We start from the raw sequence: 14,867 nt of genomic DNA on the forward strand, positions 1-14,867 counted from the left end.
TGTTTGTTTTTGCACTTATCTTGTATACCAGTGGAGCACATTCTTTTTATGGTATCGTCTCTAATTAAATTAAATACAAGTTACTACTGATCACTGGAGAACACGGGACTTTCTCCCATATTATTTGGCTCCTTACTTACCCACCTCTAACCACATTCAGCTGAATTCTGGAAGCTCCTGAATGGATACAGGAAACTCATTTTCCTGTCTCATATTCTCCTATAAGCTTTCCTTTGGACCCAATTATCTATACCACCTGTAACTCAGTGTGGTTGAGATATTTATGTTTTGCTTTAATTTCTATTAATTTCTATTGTACTTACATTTATAAATACAGGTAATTATAAAACTTACCTATTTTAACTCTTCCTCTTTCAGGACCTTCTCCCATTACTAGAATATTTGCTGGTTTCTGGGAAAATAAAGTAAAATATCCATATATGTCATGTATCATGCATTACTTTAATGGTACAAATTTATATATAAAAGATTTAGAATGCACAGATCATGCACTTTCCTCCCTTGAAATATTATTTAAAATTGGATATACTGTATATTTCTTTCAATATAGAAATAGAATTATTCTTTTTTTGGCAGTTGTTTGCTCTCCAAGCTTTTCAATTTAGTTTCTAAACATTTCATTACCAGACTAGAAGGGAGGGAGGGAGGGAGAGGGAGGGAGGGAGGGAGGGAGGGAGGGAGAGAGAGAGAGAGAGAAAAAGAGAGAGAGATAGAGAGACCCATTTCCCACAGAAAAGACCGGGAGCCACAAAACCTGGGTAGGCTTGGCTGGGGAGCCATGTGACTGGATGGGAGTGATGAGTTGGCAACGTCCACCCATTGTCACGTTTTTACTGACAACTGAAATATGTGATCTATGTACTGTTTCTCTGTCGAGGAAAGTATAGCCAGCCAATTTTTCCTTCAACTGGAAAAAATCAATTTATTTTTATTTTCATGGCCTGTAGCTGATTCTGGAAATTAGCTTTAATTGTTTTGACTATAATCTGCACATTTTTCTTTATATGGAAGATACCGTCAGACTCCAAATTGTCCACAACTCTCTTTTTTTTTCAAAAGAAGTAGTCTTTGATTTACTTTGATTTTCGTTTAGTGAAAGGTACAACGGCACTGAAAAAAGTAACTTATGACCATTTCTCACACTTATGATGGTTGCAGCATCCCCATGGTCACATGTTCAAAATTCTGACACTTGGCAACTGACTCATATTTATGACGGCTGCAGTATACTGGGATCATGGGATCAGCTTTTGTGAACTTCTGATAAGAAAAGTCAATAGGGAAACCAGATGAACAACCGTGTCACTAACTTAAGAACTGCAGTAATTCACTTAACAATTGTGGCAAGAAAGATCATTAAAAGGGGCAAATTCACTTAATCAATGTCTTACTTAGCAACAGAAATTTTGGGTTCAATTGTGGGCGCAAGTTGAGGACTACTTGTAAAGACATCATCCATAACTCATCTGCATCTAAATCAGTTTTATTCCATATTAGCATCTTTAAGATATGTGGACTTCAACTCCCAAAATTCTCTACCCAGAGGAGTTTAAATGCTCACATCTTAAAGTTCCTGAGGTTGAAAAACACTGGTCTAAACCTTTCTCACTATTCCACTGAAAAATTCCTTTCCCAGGCAAATTTTCCAGTGTATATTATGTAATTTCTCCTTTTTTCATCCCCACTTCAATTCTAATCTCTCATTGAGCAGCTTTTTCTGATTCATTTTGTAATTTGGCTTTTCTCTCACCATTTAAAAATCCTCCTCCTCCTGAAAAGTCTCTGTTCCCATCCTTATTTCTCTCTTTCAGATACTTTCCAAAGGTATCCCATGAAACAAGTCAAAATTCCTAATGTTTCTTGACCTCTACTTAATATTTATGAAACATTCAGGTCCTGAAGGGACCAATACAACACCTTAGTTTGTCAGAACAGAGCAAGGGATACAAAGAGAAGCAAAAGTTAGGAAGAACTGAGCTCTTCATTGTTTATTTATCTGCTACGTTTATGTGCCTCCCCAATCAAAAATTGATTCTGAGAGACTCATGTACTTCATGCAGTAACCCAATTAAAAATATCAAATTGTAATAATAACAAAGCAACAATTACAATCGAGTGGGGGGGAAGCATCAGGAGACTTACAAATATTTCCCTACAGGAAAGAACCATGCTATCTTTCAAGCTTGCTGAAAGAGCCAAATCTTAATGGCTTTATTGCAGGAATGTCAAACTCAAGGCCTGTGGGCCGGATCCAGCCTGCAGGATGCTTAGATCTGGCCGACAGGGACACCCTGGAAACAGCGAAGGACCAGTCTGCAGTGCCTCTGACAGCAAAAAGGGAGTTTGGGAGGGCCTCATCAAGCAGAGGGCTGCAGGAACACATCATGGCCAAAACAGAACCTGGGCAAGCCACGTGTGGCCTCTCCGGGCTCCATTTTTGCTGGTAGAGGGCTGCAGGAGGCCATTGTGGCAAAACACGAAGCCTTGACGAGTGATGTCAACCTGGCCATGCTCACCTTGGCCAACTCCCTGGCCACACCTATTCCCTGCACCCCCCCCCCTTTGAGATCAAACATAGCCTTGATGCAGCCCTCAATGAAATCGAGTTTGACACTCCTGCTTTATTGGATCTCTGGTGTGCATTTGCAAAGGACAGCATTTCAGAAAAGGGGGCAATGACAAAGAATGCTTCCTTATATATTCAGTCTTGCAGGGCTTGTGCTCCAAACAAGACGAATAGGCTGATCAATTGGTATGACAAAACTGTTAGAGAAAACATAGTTTTTTGAGACCACATTTCTAAGATACTATCATCTACAGGTCGTCCTCAACTAACAACCACAATTAAGCCCAAAATTTCTATTGTTAAGCAAGGCAGTTGTTAAGAGTTTTGCCCCATTTTACAATCTTTCTTGCCATAGTTGTTAAGTGAATAACTGCAGTTGTTAAATGAATCATTTGGTCATTAAGCAAATCTGGCTTCCCCCACTGACTGCTTGTTAGAAGCCAACTGGGAAGGCTACAAATGGTGATCACATGACCCTGGGATAGCGCAACTGTCATAAATAAACCCTCGGGGCCAAGCACATGAATTTAGACCACATGACCATGGAGTGCTGCAATGGTCATAAGTGGGAAAATCGGTCATAAGTCACTTTTTCCAGTGATGTTGTAACTTTGAATGATAATTAAATGAATGGTTATAAGTCAAGGACAAACTCTACGTAAATGTTCTCAAAAGATATATAGAAATATATACAAATAATTATATAGATGGAAAGAAGATTGAAATACAGATACTAAGATGACCTAAGATGAACAGGGTTCTCCAACCTTGGCAACTTTTAAGACTTGTGGATTTCAATTCTCAGAATTCCTCAGCCAGGTATTCTGGGAGTTGAAGTCCATAAGGCTTAATGTTGCCAAGGCTGGAGACCCCTGACCGAGAAGGAATCAGATCCAGTGTGACTTCTAATATTGTCTTCTCTCAGTGAACTCTTCACTGCGAAAAAAGAAAAAATATATTCAAATCTGGTATATGTTTGTGCAATTCATCTGATTCTGAAGATTTAAATTCATTCAAAATAGTTATTCTTTTAGGAAACTCATGACCAAAATTAGGGCATATTCAGTTTTGTATGAGAGACCTCTATTTCTGTCCTCCTAAATGTACAGAAAGCAGATTTGCGGGCATTTGGGTATAATAGAGAGTGAAGGAATTTATTCTGTTAGCCGTAAACATTCTGCTTACTGATGGGTCTTGCTGGTTTTCACCCTTACTTAAAAGAAAATGTTGGCCCTAGAGTAAGCCACGTTAGTTGCTATAGAAACAAAGTTTTGGAATTTCATGTTTAAATTATCAGGAATAAAAATTGAACAAAGAGATCCCAACTGAGACTAAAACATAGGGCTTGACTATCCAGTAAAGATATAATGCAGAATGAACAAGATCAAAAATAGCACAATATTTGCCATGGAGAAAATATATGCATGCTGCAATTTAAAGCAAAATCCTTGGAGTTGTAAATACTGAATTGATTATGTTATCATTCCATTCAGATTAGTGGACATAAACAATATAAACATCTCAAGGAGAAAGAGAGGGCAAAGGCAATTTTGACATGCTGTTGAATAAAACTCGTTTAACATAAAAAAGAAATCAATCCATATGAACATTGCTACTGCATCAACTCAGTGTGATCAATTCTTTTAGTATGGAGAAGGTCAAAAGGGAGCCAGTAAAAATAAACAGAAGTAAAACTGTCTGCAGTTTTGAATGAGAGGAACACACCCGATTAAGTGATAAGAGAAACAATGGACAACAGAATGCTAGCATTTTAGTAACTTTTACTGTTCCCAGGCTTATCTAGAATATAATTCTTTTGAAACTTGACATTCCCATGAGAAAAACATTCTCTTTAGCATAGTGCTGTTGTCCAGGCACGTTCTTATTTTAAAAATGCATTGTATTGCCTTATATATTATATTATGGAACTATATTGCAAGGATTTGTTATCGTACGTGAAAATATTTATATGGTAAATTAACACTGAAAAGTATAAACATTGCTGAGATTCTTGCAAAAAAACTAGAACTGAAATTAGGAAAACACCCTCTCCTAAAGAGAAAATCTAATAAAAACAAAGGTTTTAAACACTCAGTAATTCACACCAGGGTAACAGAGATCCCTGAAAATAGAGATCCTGATAACATAATCTTGGCCAATGAAAATGAATGAACAATAATGGTTATATGATTATTTAACATGGCACAATTATTATTTGATAAATTAAGCCACTGGCTTTAACATGGTCAATGTATCATGGACTTAATGCACTGGATTTCAAGATCCATTGTACATAAGGCCTTGTGTGATCATTATTGTGCAAATGTGCATGCTGACAGAATACACTGGGACTGTGTATTAGACATATCTAGTTCCTTCAATCGTTCATTATATGGTTTGGCCTCCAGACGCCTTATCATCTTTGTTGATCTTCTCTGCACTCTTTCTAGAGCCACAGCATCTCTTTTTTTGTATCACTTTGCATCATTTTGTATTTTATACAACGAATGAGAGCTTTTATTAGGACATTCATGGGCTTTGTACATTTGCATCCATTGCACTTTTGATCCTGTAGTTAACTTTAATGAAAAGCCTTGGGGCACAGTTTTAAATAACAGGAAGAAGATTCGTAAAATACTGGAAGGCTTGCCACCTGGATATCAAGTCTTCTGAACTACTTAGTTAGAATGAATCACTGCACATACCTGAAATATAAATTTATAAGGGAGACAATATAAAAGTAAACAAATATTGATCATATGATGGGCTGGGTACATCAACATCTTTATTAATGGCATAAAAAGTTTCAGTAGTCTCAGTGTCAAAGAAAATATGAATATTTCCAGAGTAACATTCTTTTTCAGTTCATTCTAGGAACTGCTATAGTTCAGATCCCTTAATTAGGCTGAGTTTGTCTTTACATGATTGGCTATGATAACCCGTGTGATTAAATCAGGAAAGAGTTAATCAGAAAAGAGACCTGTGTATTATTTCTTTAAAAGGGGGAGACTTATCTGCATCTTGGATCTTTTTGAAAACCAATAACCCATTTATTTGCACATGACAAACAGCAGCATGGGAAAAAAATAAAAGTTAGACTCAGCCAGCAACACTACAGTCTTGATGTAATTATTTGGGAATTATCCTTGTAAAAGAAAAGTATAATAGAATATGTAAATGTGAAATTTGAAGGTTAAGTCTAGCAGTTCAAAGCTTGAAATGTGAAAACCCAATTTTATAATGTGTGGTGATTCTGCCCATGTGATGTTTTGTCAGGCTTGTCTAAATAAGAGAAGTACTTAGAAAAATTATCTTATTTCAACTAGGTCCAAATTCTGAGAAAGAATAAAAATATTTTCTAACAAATAATACTTGAAATATGTGACATATATGAGTTGACCATCTGATTGAACTTGATGGCTTTAAACTAAAATAGGATTTGAGAGGGGAATAAAAGAAAGGAGAAGGGCAAGAATGTGACCTCATTATTTATAGGGGTAGCCTGAAGAATTTGTGTCTTTTTATTTCTGCCTGCAATTGGTGGGGGGGAGTGTCTCAAAGGAAACTTCTTTGTAACTTAAAATGGTAAGCAAGAGAGAAATATTTTTTCCCACCAAACAATATGTGGCAATTGTTTGATGAAAAAAAAATGTTAAGAAATTAAGGTATTCTCATAGAAATTGCATATTTTAGAACTTTTTTTAAATATTGTAACAATAGTACCACTATACTCTAGTAAAAACAGTGGGATCTGTTCACAATCTGTGCCTGCTATTCTGAAAATTGTTAAAATACAGTCAGCAACATTGTGTCATAGCAGAATTCTAAATATGCTCTTAAAAATGTCCCTTGAAGGACATATTTTATCCAGAAGATATAAACAACGTTCATAAAATGATTGCAAATGGAATCTCAGCATAGTAGGAAGGATAAACCAAGAGATTAGCATAGTTTTTGCTGTCCTACTGTTCAAGTGTGAAATGATGTTTTGCCATTGGATTGAGAAGGCAAGGAAAACAGCTCTGCGCTATCAGTTGAGTTGGAATGGTCATGAGGCAGCAAGCTAAAAATTAGCTGCACTCACAGAACACCTACTTTAAATAAAAGGTTCTGATAAGGTTGCTATCCAGAACAAAAGTTGTCATGAGATTTCACTTCAGAAATAATACATAGCCATGAGCTTATGAAGGGAACAACTTTAAAGTACAATTGGGTAGCCCTTCCACTTATCACTTGTTTCAGATTTTTCAATTTCAGCTCAGAAATGTGTGGAAAGATGGGAAGAGATGAAGCAGGATAGGACCAAAGAACAACTCAGGACAAAAGGACAAACCGGGAGGCAGAACCAAAGAGAGTACGAAAAGAACACAGCGAAAGATATAGGAAGACTTCGTTGCTCAGACAGGGCTGAACAAGAACAACATTTTTCCCTGTGAGGATCCAATTTCTAATCTGGGTATGCAGTCAGCCTAGGACTTTGAATAAAAAAAAAATCCTTGACTTCAGTACTCTTATTATCTTGGAATACTGTTTAGCAATAGCACTTATATACCGCTTTACAGTGCTTTATAGCCCTCTCTAAGCGGTTTACAGAGCCAGCATATTGCCCCCAACAATCTGGGTCTTCATTTTACCCACCTGGGAAGGATGGAAGGCTGAGTCAACTTGAGCCTGGTGAGATTTGAACTGCCAAATTGCAGTCAGCTGGCAGTCAGCAGAAGTAGCCTACAGTACTGCACTCTAACCACTGCGCCACCGTGGCTCATGGTGTTCCTAGACATTAAGTAATGTAAGCTGATGCTTTTCAAAAAGCAATTGTTTACAACTTCAAGATTATATTTTCAAATACTGTTGATGTCAGTATAGGCCACAACTAGAAGACCTTCCTCCCTGCTATTAAGTCATGACTATGATATGAGATAAGCTAACCATTTTTTAAAAAAAAAATGCTTATCACAATTCATCTAGGTTCCTAATGAATGAACTGCCTACTGCATACATTTCATCATCCATCTTTATATAGATACATTATGCTGAGATAATAGATGGATCCCCTATAACTGGGATGGCGAACCTATGGCATGGATGCCACAGGTGGCACGCGAAGCCATTTGTCATGCCAGGTGTTGCCCTGTCAGCTGGTCAGCACACATGTGCATGCTGGCCAGCTGAGTTCAGCCTTTTTAAAAGCCATTTTTCACCCTCCCCAGATTGCAGAGGCTTTATAGGAGCCTGGGGAGGGCAAAAACAGCCTCCCCCCCCAGAGGCCCTCCAGAGGCTTCAAAAGCTTCCCTGAAGCCCCCGTAGTGCAAAAAACTGGCCCTGTGGGCAAACCGGAAGTTCAGGAATGGACGTCCGGTTTGGTCGTTTTTAGTCTTCCAGAGCCTCCAGGGAAACCTCCTGAAGGTCCCTGAAAACTCCAGAGGGCCTCCCAGGGAACTGGAGAGTCTGTTTTTGCCCTCCTCAGGCTCCTATAAAGCCTCTGGAGCCTGGGGAGGGTGAAAAAAGCATGAAAAAAATGGGGGGAGTGCCTGTCATGCGTGCATGCGCACTGGGGGGGGTCACACATTGCATTATGGGTGTGGCACGCCCATGCATGACCCCCCTGCACTCCCCCCTACTTATGACACGCAAGCCAAAAAAGGTTCACCATCACTGCCCTATAAGATGTAGTCTTGTAAAGGACTGTCTAATTTGTTTCTCCTATGCTACGATTTTTATTTCCACCATAGCCTTTCTAAAGGGTCAAAATAACATTTACATTAAATAAACCAAAGCTATTTCAAAGGAAAAAATATTGTATTAATTTATACTGAGTAGACATACAGAAACTGCTACTACAATCAGCAGCACCTATCTCAGATTAAAACTTAAGTTATTATTATTTACCATAGAGAGCAATGAGCATGGACATGAAGAAACAGATACCAGGTAACTGGTACAATTTCAGTATTAAGAACTAGTACGAAAAGTTTTATTAGTTTCAGTGAACACACTTCTGTTTTTGTTCTTCCTAGTAGTGAGTCATGATTTACCAAAAAAGGAGACTCTTCTTGAAGGGTTTATTTGTATCCCCCCTGTTCTTTAAGATTCTACAATCATCTCTCCTAATCCCAGCCTTTTTTCTTCACCCAAAGGCTCTAAACCGCGAGTGTCAAACTCGCGGTGTCATGTTGCCGTTATGTGACATTTCATAAGGTTTTTCCCATTTGCAGAAATGGGGTGTGACGCGTCCAGCCCATTGGCCATCAGTTTGATACCCTACCCTAAACCAATTTATCCTCCAAAGGCCTAAAAACTATGTCTGAGCTCCAAAGGTCCCAAGTACCTTCTGTGACTCTTGTTTCAATTATTAGAGCTGGCTTATTTCTTTGTCTTCCTTTAAAGAATCCCTGTTATAGCACTTTTCTTGATTTCCTTAAAAAGCATTGTACCTCTTTTATGAACTGAAGGATGGCCATGTCAGCCCTACAAGATAGGTCAGATCAGAAAGCCAACTCCATAGGAAGAGTAGAGATATACTTTATTGAGAAAGAATATAGTATCAGAATCTTACAAGCCTTATTGTGCTTTATCTCTTTTCCCTTTTACACCTCAGTGCATCATGGGAAGCGTCTGCCTAAGTCTCTTCCAAACACAATCTCATTTATCAGAACTTAAGGAATGTTTCAGCCTCAAGGTCTTGATATTCTACAGGACTTTTGCTTTGCGGTTTGTGCTTTTTTTTCAAGGATTGCAAGTTGTTCTCGAGCAGGAGAACAAACTTGCCACAAACACTACAGGTCACAACTAAAACCTCCCTGCTTCTTAAAGCAGTAATAGTCATCCCTTATAATTTCTCTTGTTTCTTTTGCAGACTTTAAGTTACCGTATTTTTCAGAGTATAAGATGCACCTTTTTCCCTCAAAAAAAGAGGCTGAAAATCTGGGTGCGTCTCATACACTGAATACAGCATTTTTTGTCTTCCGAAACTCGATCCCCTTCACCAAAATGGCCATGCATAGCTTTTAGAAGGTTTTCAGAGAGCTCCTGTGGGCTGGGAGGGCAGAAATGAGCGAAAAACATCTCGTTTTTTGCCCCCAAGCCTCCAGCAGCACTCTATAAGCTTCCTAAAGTCTATCCATGCCTCTTTTTGACAAAAAACAGGCCGGTTTTTGCTCATTTTTGCCCCCCCCCGGGCACTCTATAAGCCTCCTAAGGGTTATTCATGCCCTTTTTTTAAAAAAAAATGCGCCAATTTTCACGAAAAACGGACCGTTTTAGGGAGGTTTGCAGAGTGCCAAAACTTTTTTTAAAAAATTCTCTTCAAAACCTTGCTGCATCTTATACTCTGAAAAACACGGTAGCTAAAACAGGCTGCATTAGAAGGAAAATTGTTAAAGTTCTTCCTACTGAACTCAAAAGCAACTCCCATTTGCCCACTCCCTATTTACTTGTTCTACCAATACTATAATATTCCTAGACAGCAGTGTAGCTGTTTCAGGGTATACAATTGGATATCATTTAACATCGGATTGAGAAGGTAGCTCAAAGACACAAGGCCTTATAATAATGTTAATTATTCCAGTAGTTCTTTAAAGAACAGAAAACTCAAGAAAAGTCTCATCTTTTTTAAGCATTAAAATTAAAATTAAATAATTTAACAATTTTAATTTAAAAATTTAATAATTTTTAATAATTAAATTTAACTAATTTTCTTTTAATGGTCTTTTCTGTTTTGAATGGAATTGTTTCTATACCCAAAACACTACAACCCTACGAATCCTTCAAGGTAGCTCAGGTCAAGAAATAGTCTCTACAAGAACTAATGATAATGATATTTTACTTTATCATTATAGGATACAATAACAGAATCTTGAAAGCTGCCAGAATTTCCCTCTGTTCTCATGCAGAATCAACGCAGGATTATTTTAAGTTTATTTTTTGACAATATTTTCAATATTATTAAGGAATCATTTATCTGATGTAGAATTATGTCACCAATAGAAATAAACTTTAAACTTTGTGAAATGTTGAGAGAATTTCAACAAAATGATAGCTATAGTTTTTATAATGGTAGAAAAATACAATAGCCCTATTATATTTTAATACAGTATCTTCCATTGTAAAATGTAGCAGACTCTATAGCTGTTTTTAAGTGTTTTAAAACTGTCCTGTAGAATATACTATAAGTAAAAATATCCTAAGATGTCATTAAAATGAGCCATGGAGTGCAGTGATTAGAATGTAGCATTGCAGGCTAATTCTGCTGACTGTAGATTGCCAGCAGTTCAGCAGGTCGATTCTCACTGGCTCAAGGTTGACTCAGCCTTCAATCCTTTCAAGGTTGGTAAAATGAGGACCCAGATTGTTGGGGGCAATATGCTGACTCTCTAAATCATTTAAAGAGGACTGTAAAGCACTGTGAAGACTATCAGTCAATTTCTAAAAGTTATTCACCAATTTTTTACTGACAGAGAAACAATATTTTACTCCAGATATACAGGCTGCTAAAAACAAACATGGCAGGGGATTGAAATGGTTGCAGGCATCACTGCTGAAAAGTATGGGCGACTTTGAAGATTACCGTATATACTCGAGTATAGGCCGACCCGAATATAAGCCGAGGCACCTAATTTTACCACAAAAAACTGGAAAAGTTATTGACTCGAGTATAAGCCTAGGGTGGGAAATGCAGCAGCTACCGGTAAATTTCAAAAATAAAAATAGATACCAATAATGTTTTTGAATATTTATTTCAAAGAAAAACAGTAAACTAGCGGTGTATTCAATGAAATACTTCACTCACCTCATGATGCTGATGTCCCGCTGTGATGATGATGTCCCGTGCAGCCGCGGGAGCGATGTCCCGCCTCCTATGACACACGGCACAGTGATTCCTATCATTGGATCACTGTACCAGAGGAGGTGGGACATCGCTATGTGGCTGCTTGCCATAACAAGGAGGAGGTGGGACATCGTTGCAGAGCGGCAGGAGGGGGAGGAAGGGGAATCGTAAGACAGCCCTGCATTACATTAGAACGTGAGGAGGGGGGATGGTGCGGTGCGCGCTGCGCGGCAAACTGACACAGAGGGAGGGGAAACTCACAGGGGCACTGGGCCATTCACGAGTGTCACCCAGCGGCATGGCCCCGCCCCTTTTTCTCCTCCATTTCGGGCAAATTTTTCACTGACTCGAGTATAAGCCGAGGCGGCTTTTTTCAGCCCAAAAAGTGGGCTGAAAAACTAGGCTTATACTCGAGTATATACAGTAGTCCTTTTGTGAAATTACTAAAGAGGACTTTTCTTTTCTTCTCTGCTAATTATTTCTTCTCACCTCATCTCTAGCTTTGTCCTTCCTGTCCTTTCCCATTTATATCTATTTTTCCCTCACCTCATTCCATTCTGTTTTCTTTTTTTGCTATTTCTGCTATGTTTGGGACATAATAGTTGATATGTAGGGAGAGGGGATCAGTTAATTTGATAAATGAAATATTTAATTTTTACATAGATTTTTAAAAGTTGTTGTTTTGTTGTATCTTTTGTTATTGTTGCTGTTCCTCTCTGCTATTTTTAAGTGTGGCTTCTGGCCAATAACTGCTTGCCTGTCTATCAACTGCTTACAAATACTGGAAGGAGAAATGCTCTAGGACTGGTTTCAACTGAAGCTGGCAAACCTAGGATGACAAGCTTGGAACTCCATGGGATTTCTCTATACATTCTGCATTATCTTTGAAATGAGCACCTTTACAATCTGGCTCATCCTGTTATTGGGTAAATATGGTAAAACTTTCAGAAAGAAGTGTAGTAATCCATGAGATTAATATTTTTCATTTTTATCTACTTTTCAAGAAATACAAATATAACTGTCTATTTGTAGGCAGTTAAAGTCACAGCACTTACTAAGTCTCTGTGAAGCACCCAGTTTGCATGGAGATAATGGATTCCATCAAGAATCTGATAAAGTAGTGATTTGACCATAGATCTTGGCAGTTGCATGGGTTTTTTGTTTGCTTTTGAGGCACGGTGAAACTTGATAATATGCTGGAAACAAAAAAAGAACACAAACATGAAAGCATCATGTAAAAAAAAAATCCCACAAAATAATTGCAAAAGATGAAAGCCTTTTAATTTTGAAATCTAAAATTGGAATTAAGCATGAACTTTTTATAACTAACATTAAAGAAAATGTAACAATGAAACATCACATTGTTGCCTCAGCTTTAAAAGTACATGGACTGAAACAGGGGTTTTTCCTTGCTCTTCACTGACATATTCACGAAATTATCTTATAGATCTAAAATCAGTTTAGGATAATGCCCCCTAATACCTTTAAAAAAAATAAAACTAAAGACTTAAAAGCTGTGAAATATTTTCTGGACCGCATCTGGAACAAATGTCAGAAATACAACAAATTTGCCTATTGGCTTTGCTTACCTTACAGGTTGATGATAAAGCAATACAGATCAGGATTTTTTTTTGAACATTTGTCAGTAATTGGAATAAGAAAGGAAATTGACACTAAAACAAAATGAAAACAGGAGCAATGAAGTCCATGGGGCCCTAAATACTGTATCTAAACTTTCCTTTGGTTCAAACTTCTCAAGCTACTGCTCACTAGGCATGTTAGATTACAATTTCCAGGATTCCCATTCAGTGTGGTCTGAAAGTTTGAGAAAGCTAGGCTTTTGACTGATCTTGCATTCAAAATCCATTTCAAACACAGGGTACCCTTTTCAGATCAGAAATGGGCTCTCCAGGGTATGAAAACAGTAATGCATATTTTTTCTAGATATTTAGAAAAGACGTTGGCAACTCATCAATACTAACAGAAAATTTGAATTTAAGATGATCCATACATTATAATGTAGTAAACTAGAACGATTTTTCCAGTGCAAAAACTGAACTAGGAAACATTGCATAACAAGATGCAGTCTCTTCACTCTTCTGTAGAATATCTCTCCTTTACTTGTGAACTCCAATGTAGAAATATCTGGAGCTTTTCCAAAATGAAATTTTCAAACTGGAAACAAACCCAGCAACACCCATTCTTCATTCTGTCTCTAGCATAAAATCCTGTTGAATAGGTCACTTTAAAATTAAATTCAGTTTTATATCTGAATAGAAGCTGCTACGACCTAGTCATCTATGGATGAGGATCAGATAAGATTCTATACATTTATTTCAAATTCCAATAGATGGTTGGATTATATGGTTCCATTAGAAGAAAACATATGTAGCTCAAGGTTGAATGATGTTCTGGTGCTCTCTGAGCTTGGTTGTTTGCTTGCATTGTGGCAGAATGCCCCAAAATATATAACCCCGACATCACTTGGTCCAACTGTGTAATTACCAGGAATCCTAACACGAAACACAGCCAAAGAATGTACAAGAGAGTTTACACCTCCCAGAGGGAAGCAAATATTTCATCGACTCCCCCACTACAGTGCCTTCAGAAAATGAAATACCTAAAATAGATGATGAAATTATGGTTTCATTCCATGTCCCAGCATTCTTTACATCCATAAATCTAGAATCAGTGAAAGAATCCATGGCAGAAGTATAACTCAACATACCTAACCTAGTCAAATATACTAAGATTGAAATACCAGAATCATGGACCTCATCAACCTTTGCTTACTATCTACTTTCAGTTTGATAAACTAATATGCCAGGAAATCTGAGAAACACCCATTGGATCACCACTGTCAAGACTTATAGCAGAGACCACAATTCAGTGTCTAAACACTATAGCACTCCCAGATATACCAAAAGTATAGAATTTTCCTCATGATAAAAAAGAAACAATTAGAAAAGACATGAATTCATCAACATATTCAAAGGAATAAAATTCACAAGTGAAGAGGAAAACAACAATACAATACCCATCTTGCATATCCATATCAGCAGAGAAAATAAGTAGCACATTGGAAATGCTACTTCCAAAAACCAACCCCACTAACCAAGTGTTGCATTACTAAAGTAACCGCTCAACCTCCCACAAGAGAACCTATGTAAAAATATTACTCAAATAAGTACAAATGCACTATAGCAATCCAGGGCACCAAAGAAATAAAACAGACCACCTATATAATCTATTCCAGACAATTTTATATCCACACTAGCTGAATACCTGTGTTTCACTACGAAACTATGTGATCGTCTTGATAAATTGACACATAAAGCCCACCGGCTGGAAAAGTCACATGCTGGCCATGCCCACACCCGGTCTAGCAAGGGGAAGGGGGAGTAGAACGTCTAACTCTTTAGCATCGACGCATGTTAAGGAATACTGATGATC

General features: G+C 37.7%; 1 protein-coding gene across 4 annotated transcripts in view; it reads right to left on the reverse strand.

The window, feature by feature from the left end:
• The window catches only part of CDK19 (cyclin dependent kinase 19), an 87,801-nt gene that overhangs the window by 30,128 nt on the left and 42,806 nt on the right, over nucleotides 1-14,867 (reverse strand). For all 4 annotated transcript variants that reach the window (XM_032215153.1, XM_032215152.1, XM_032215151.1 and 1 more), the window contains 2 exons: nucleotides 12,470-12,610; nucleotides 355-412 (listed from right to left, as the gene is read on the reverse strand). In XM_032215153.1, the coding sequence (XP_032071044.1) occupies nucleotides 355-412; nucleotides 12,470-12,610 (199 nt within the window). The remainder of the gene's footprint in view (nucleotides 1-354; nucleotides 413-12,469; nucleotides 12,611-14,867) is intronic.

The sequence above is a fragment of the Thamnophis elegans genome, chromosome 4 (assembly GCF_009769535.1).
Source record: "Thamnophis elegans isolate rThaEle1 chromosome 4, rThaEle1.pri, whole genome shotgun sequence".
Taxonomy (NCBI): domain Eukaryota; kingdom Metazoa; phylum Chordata; class Lepidosauria; order Squamata; family Colubridae; genus Thamnophis; species Thamnophis elegans.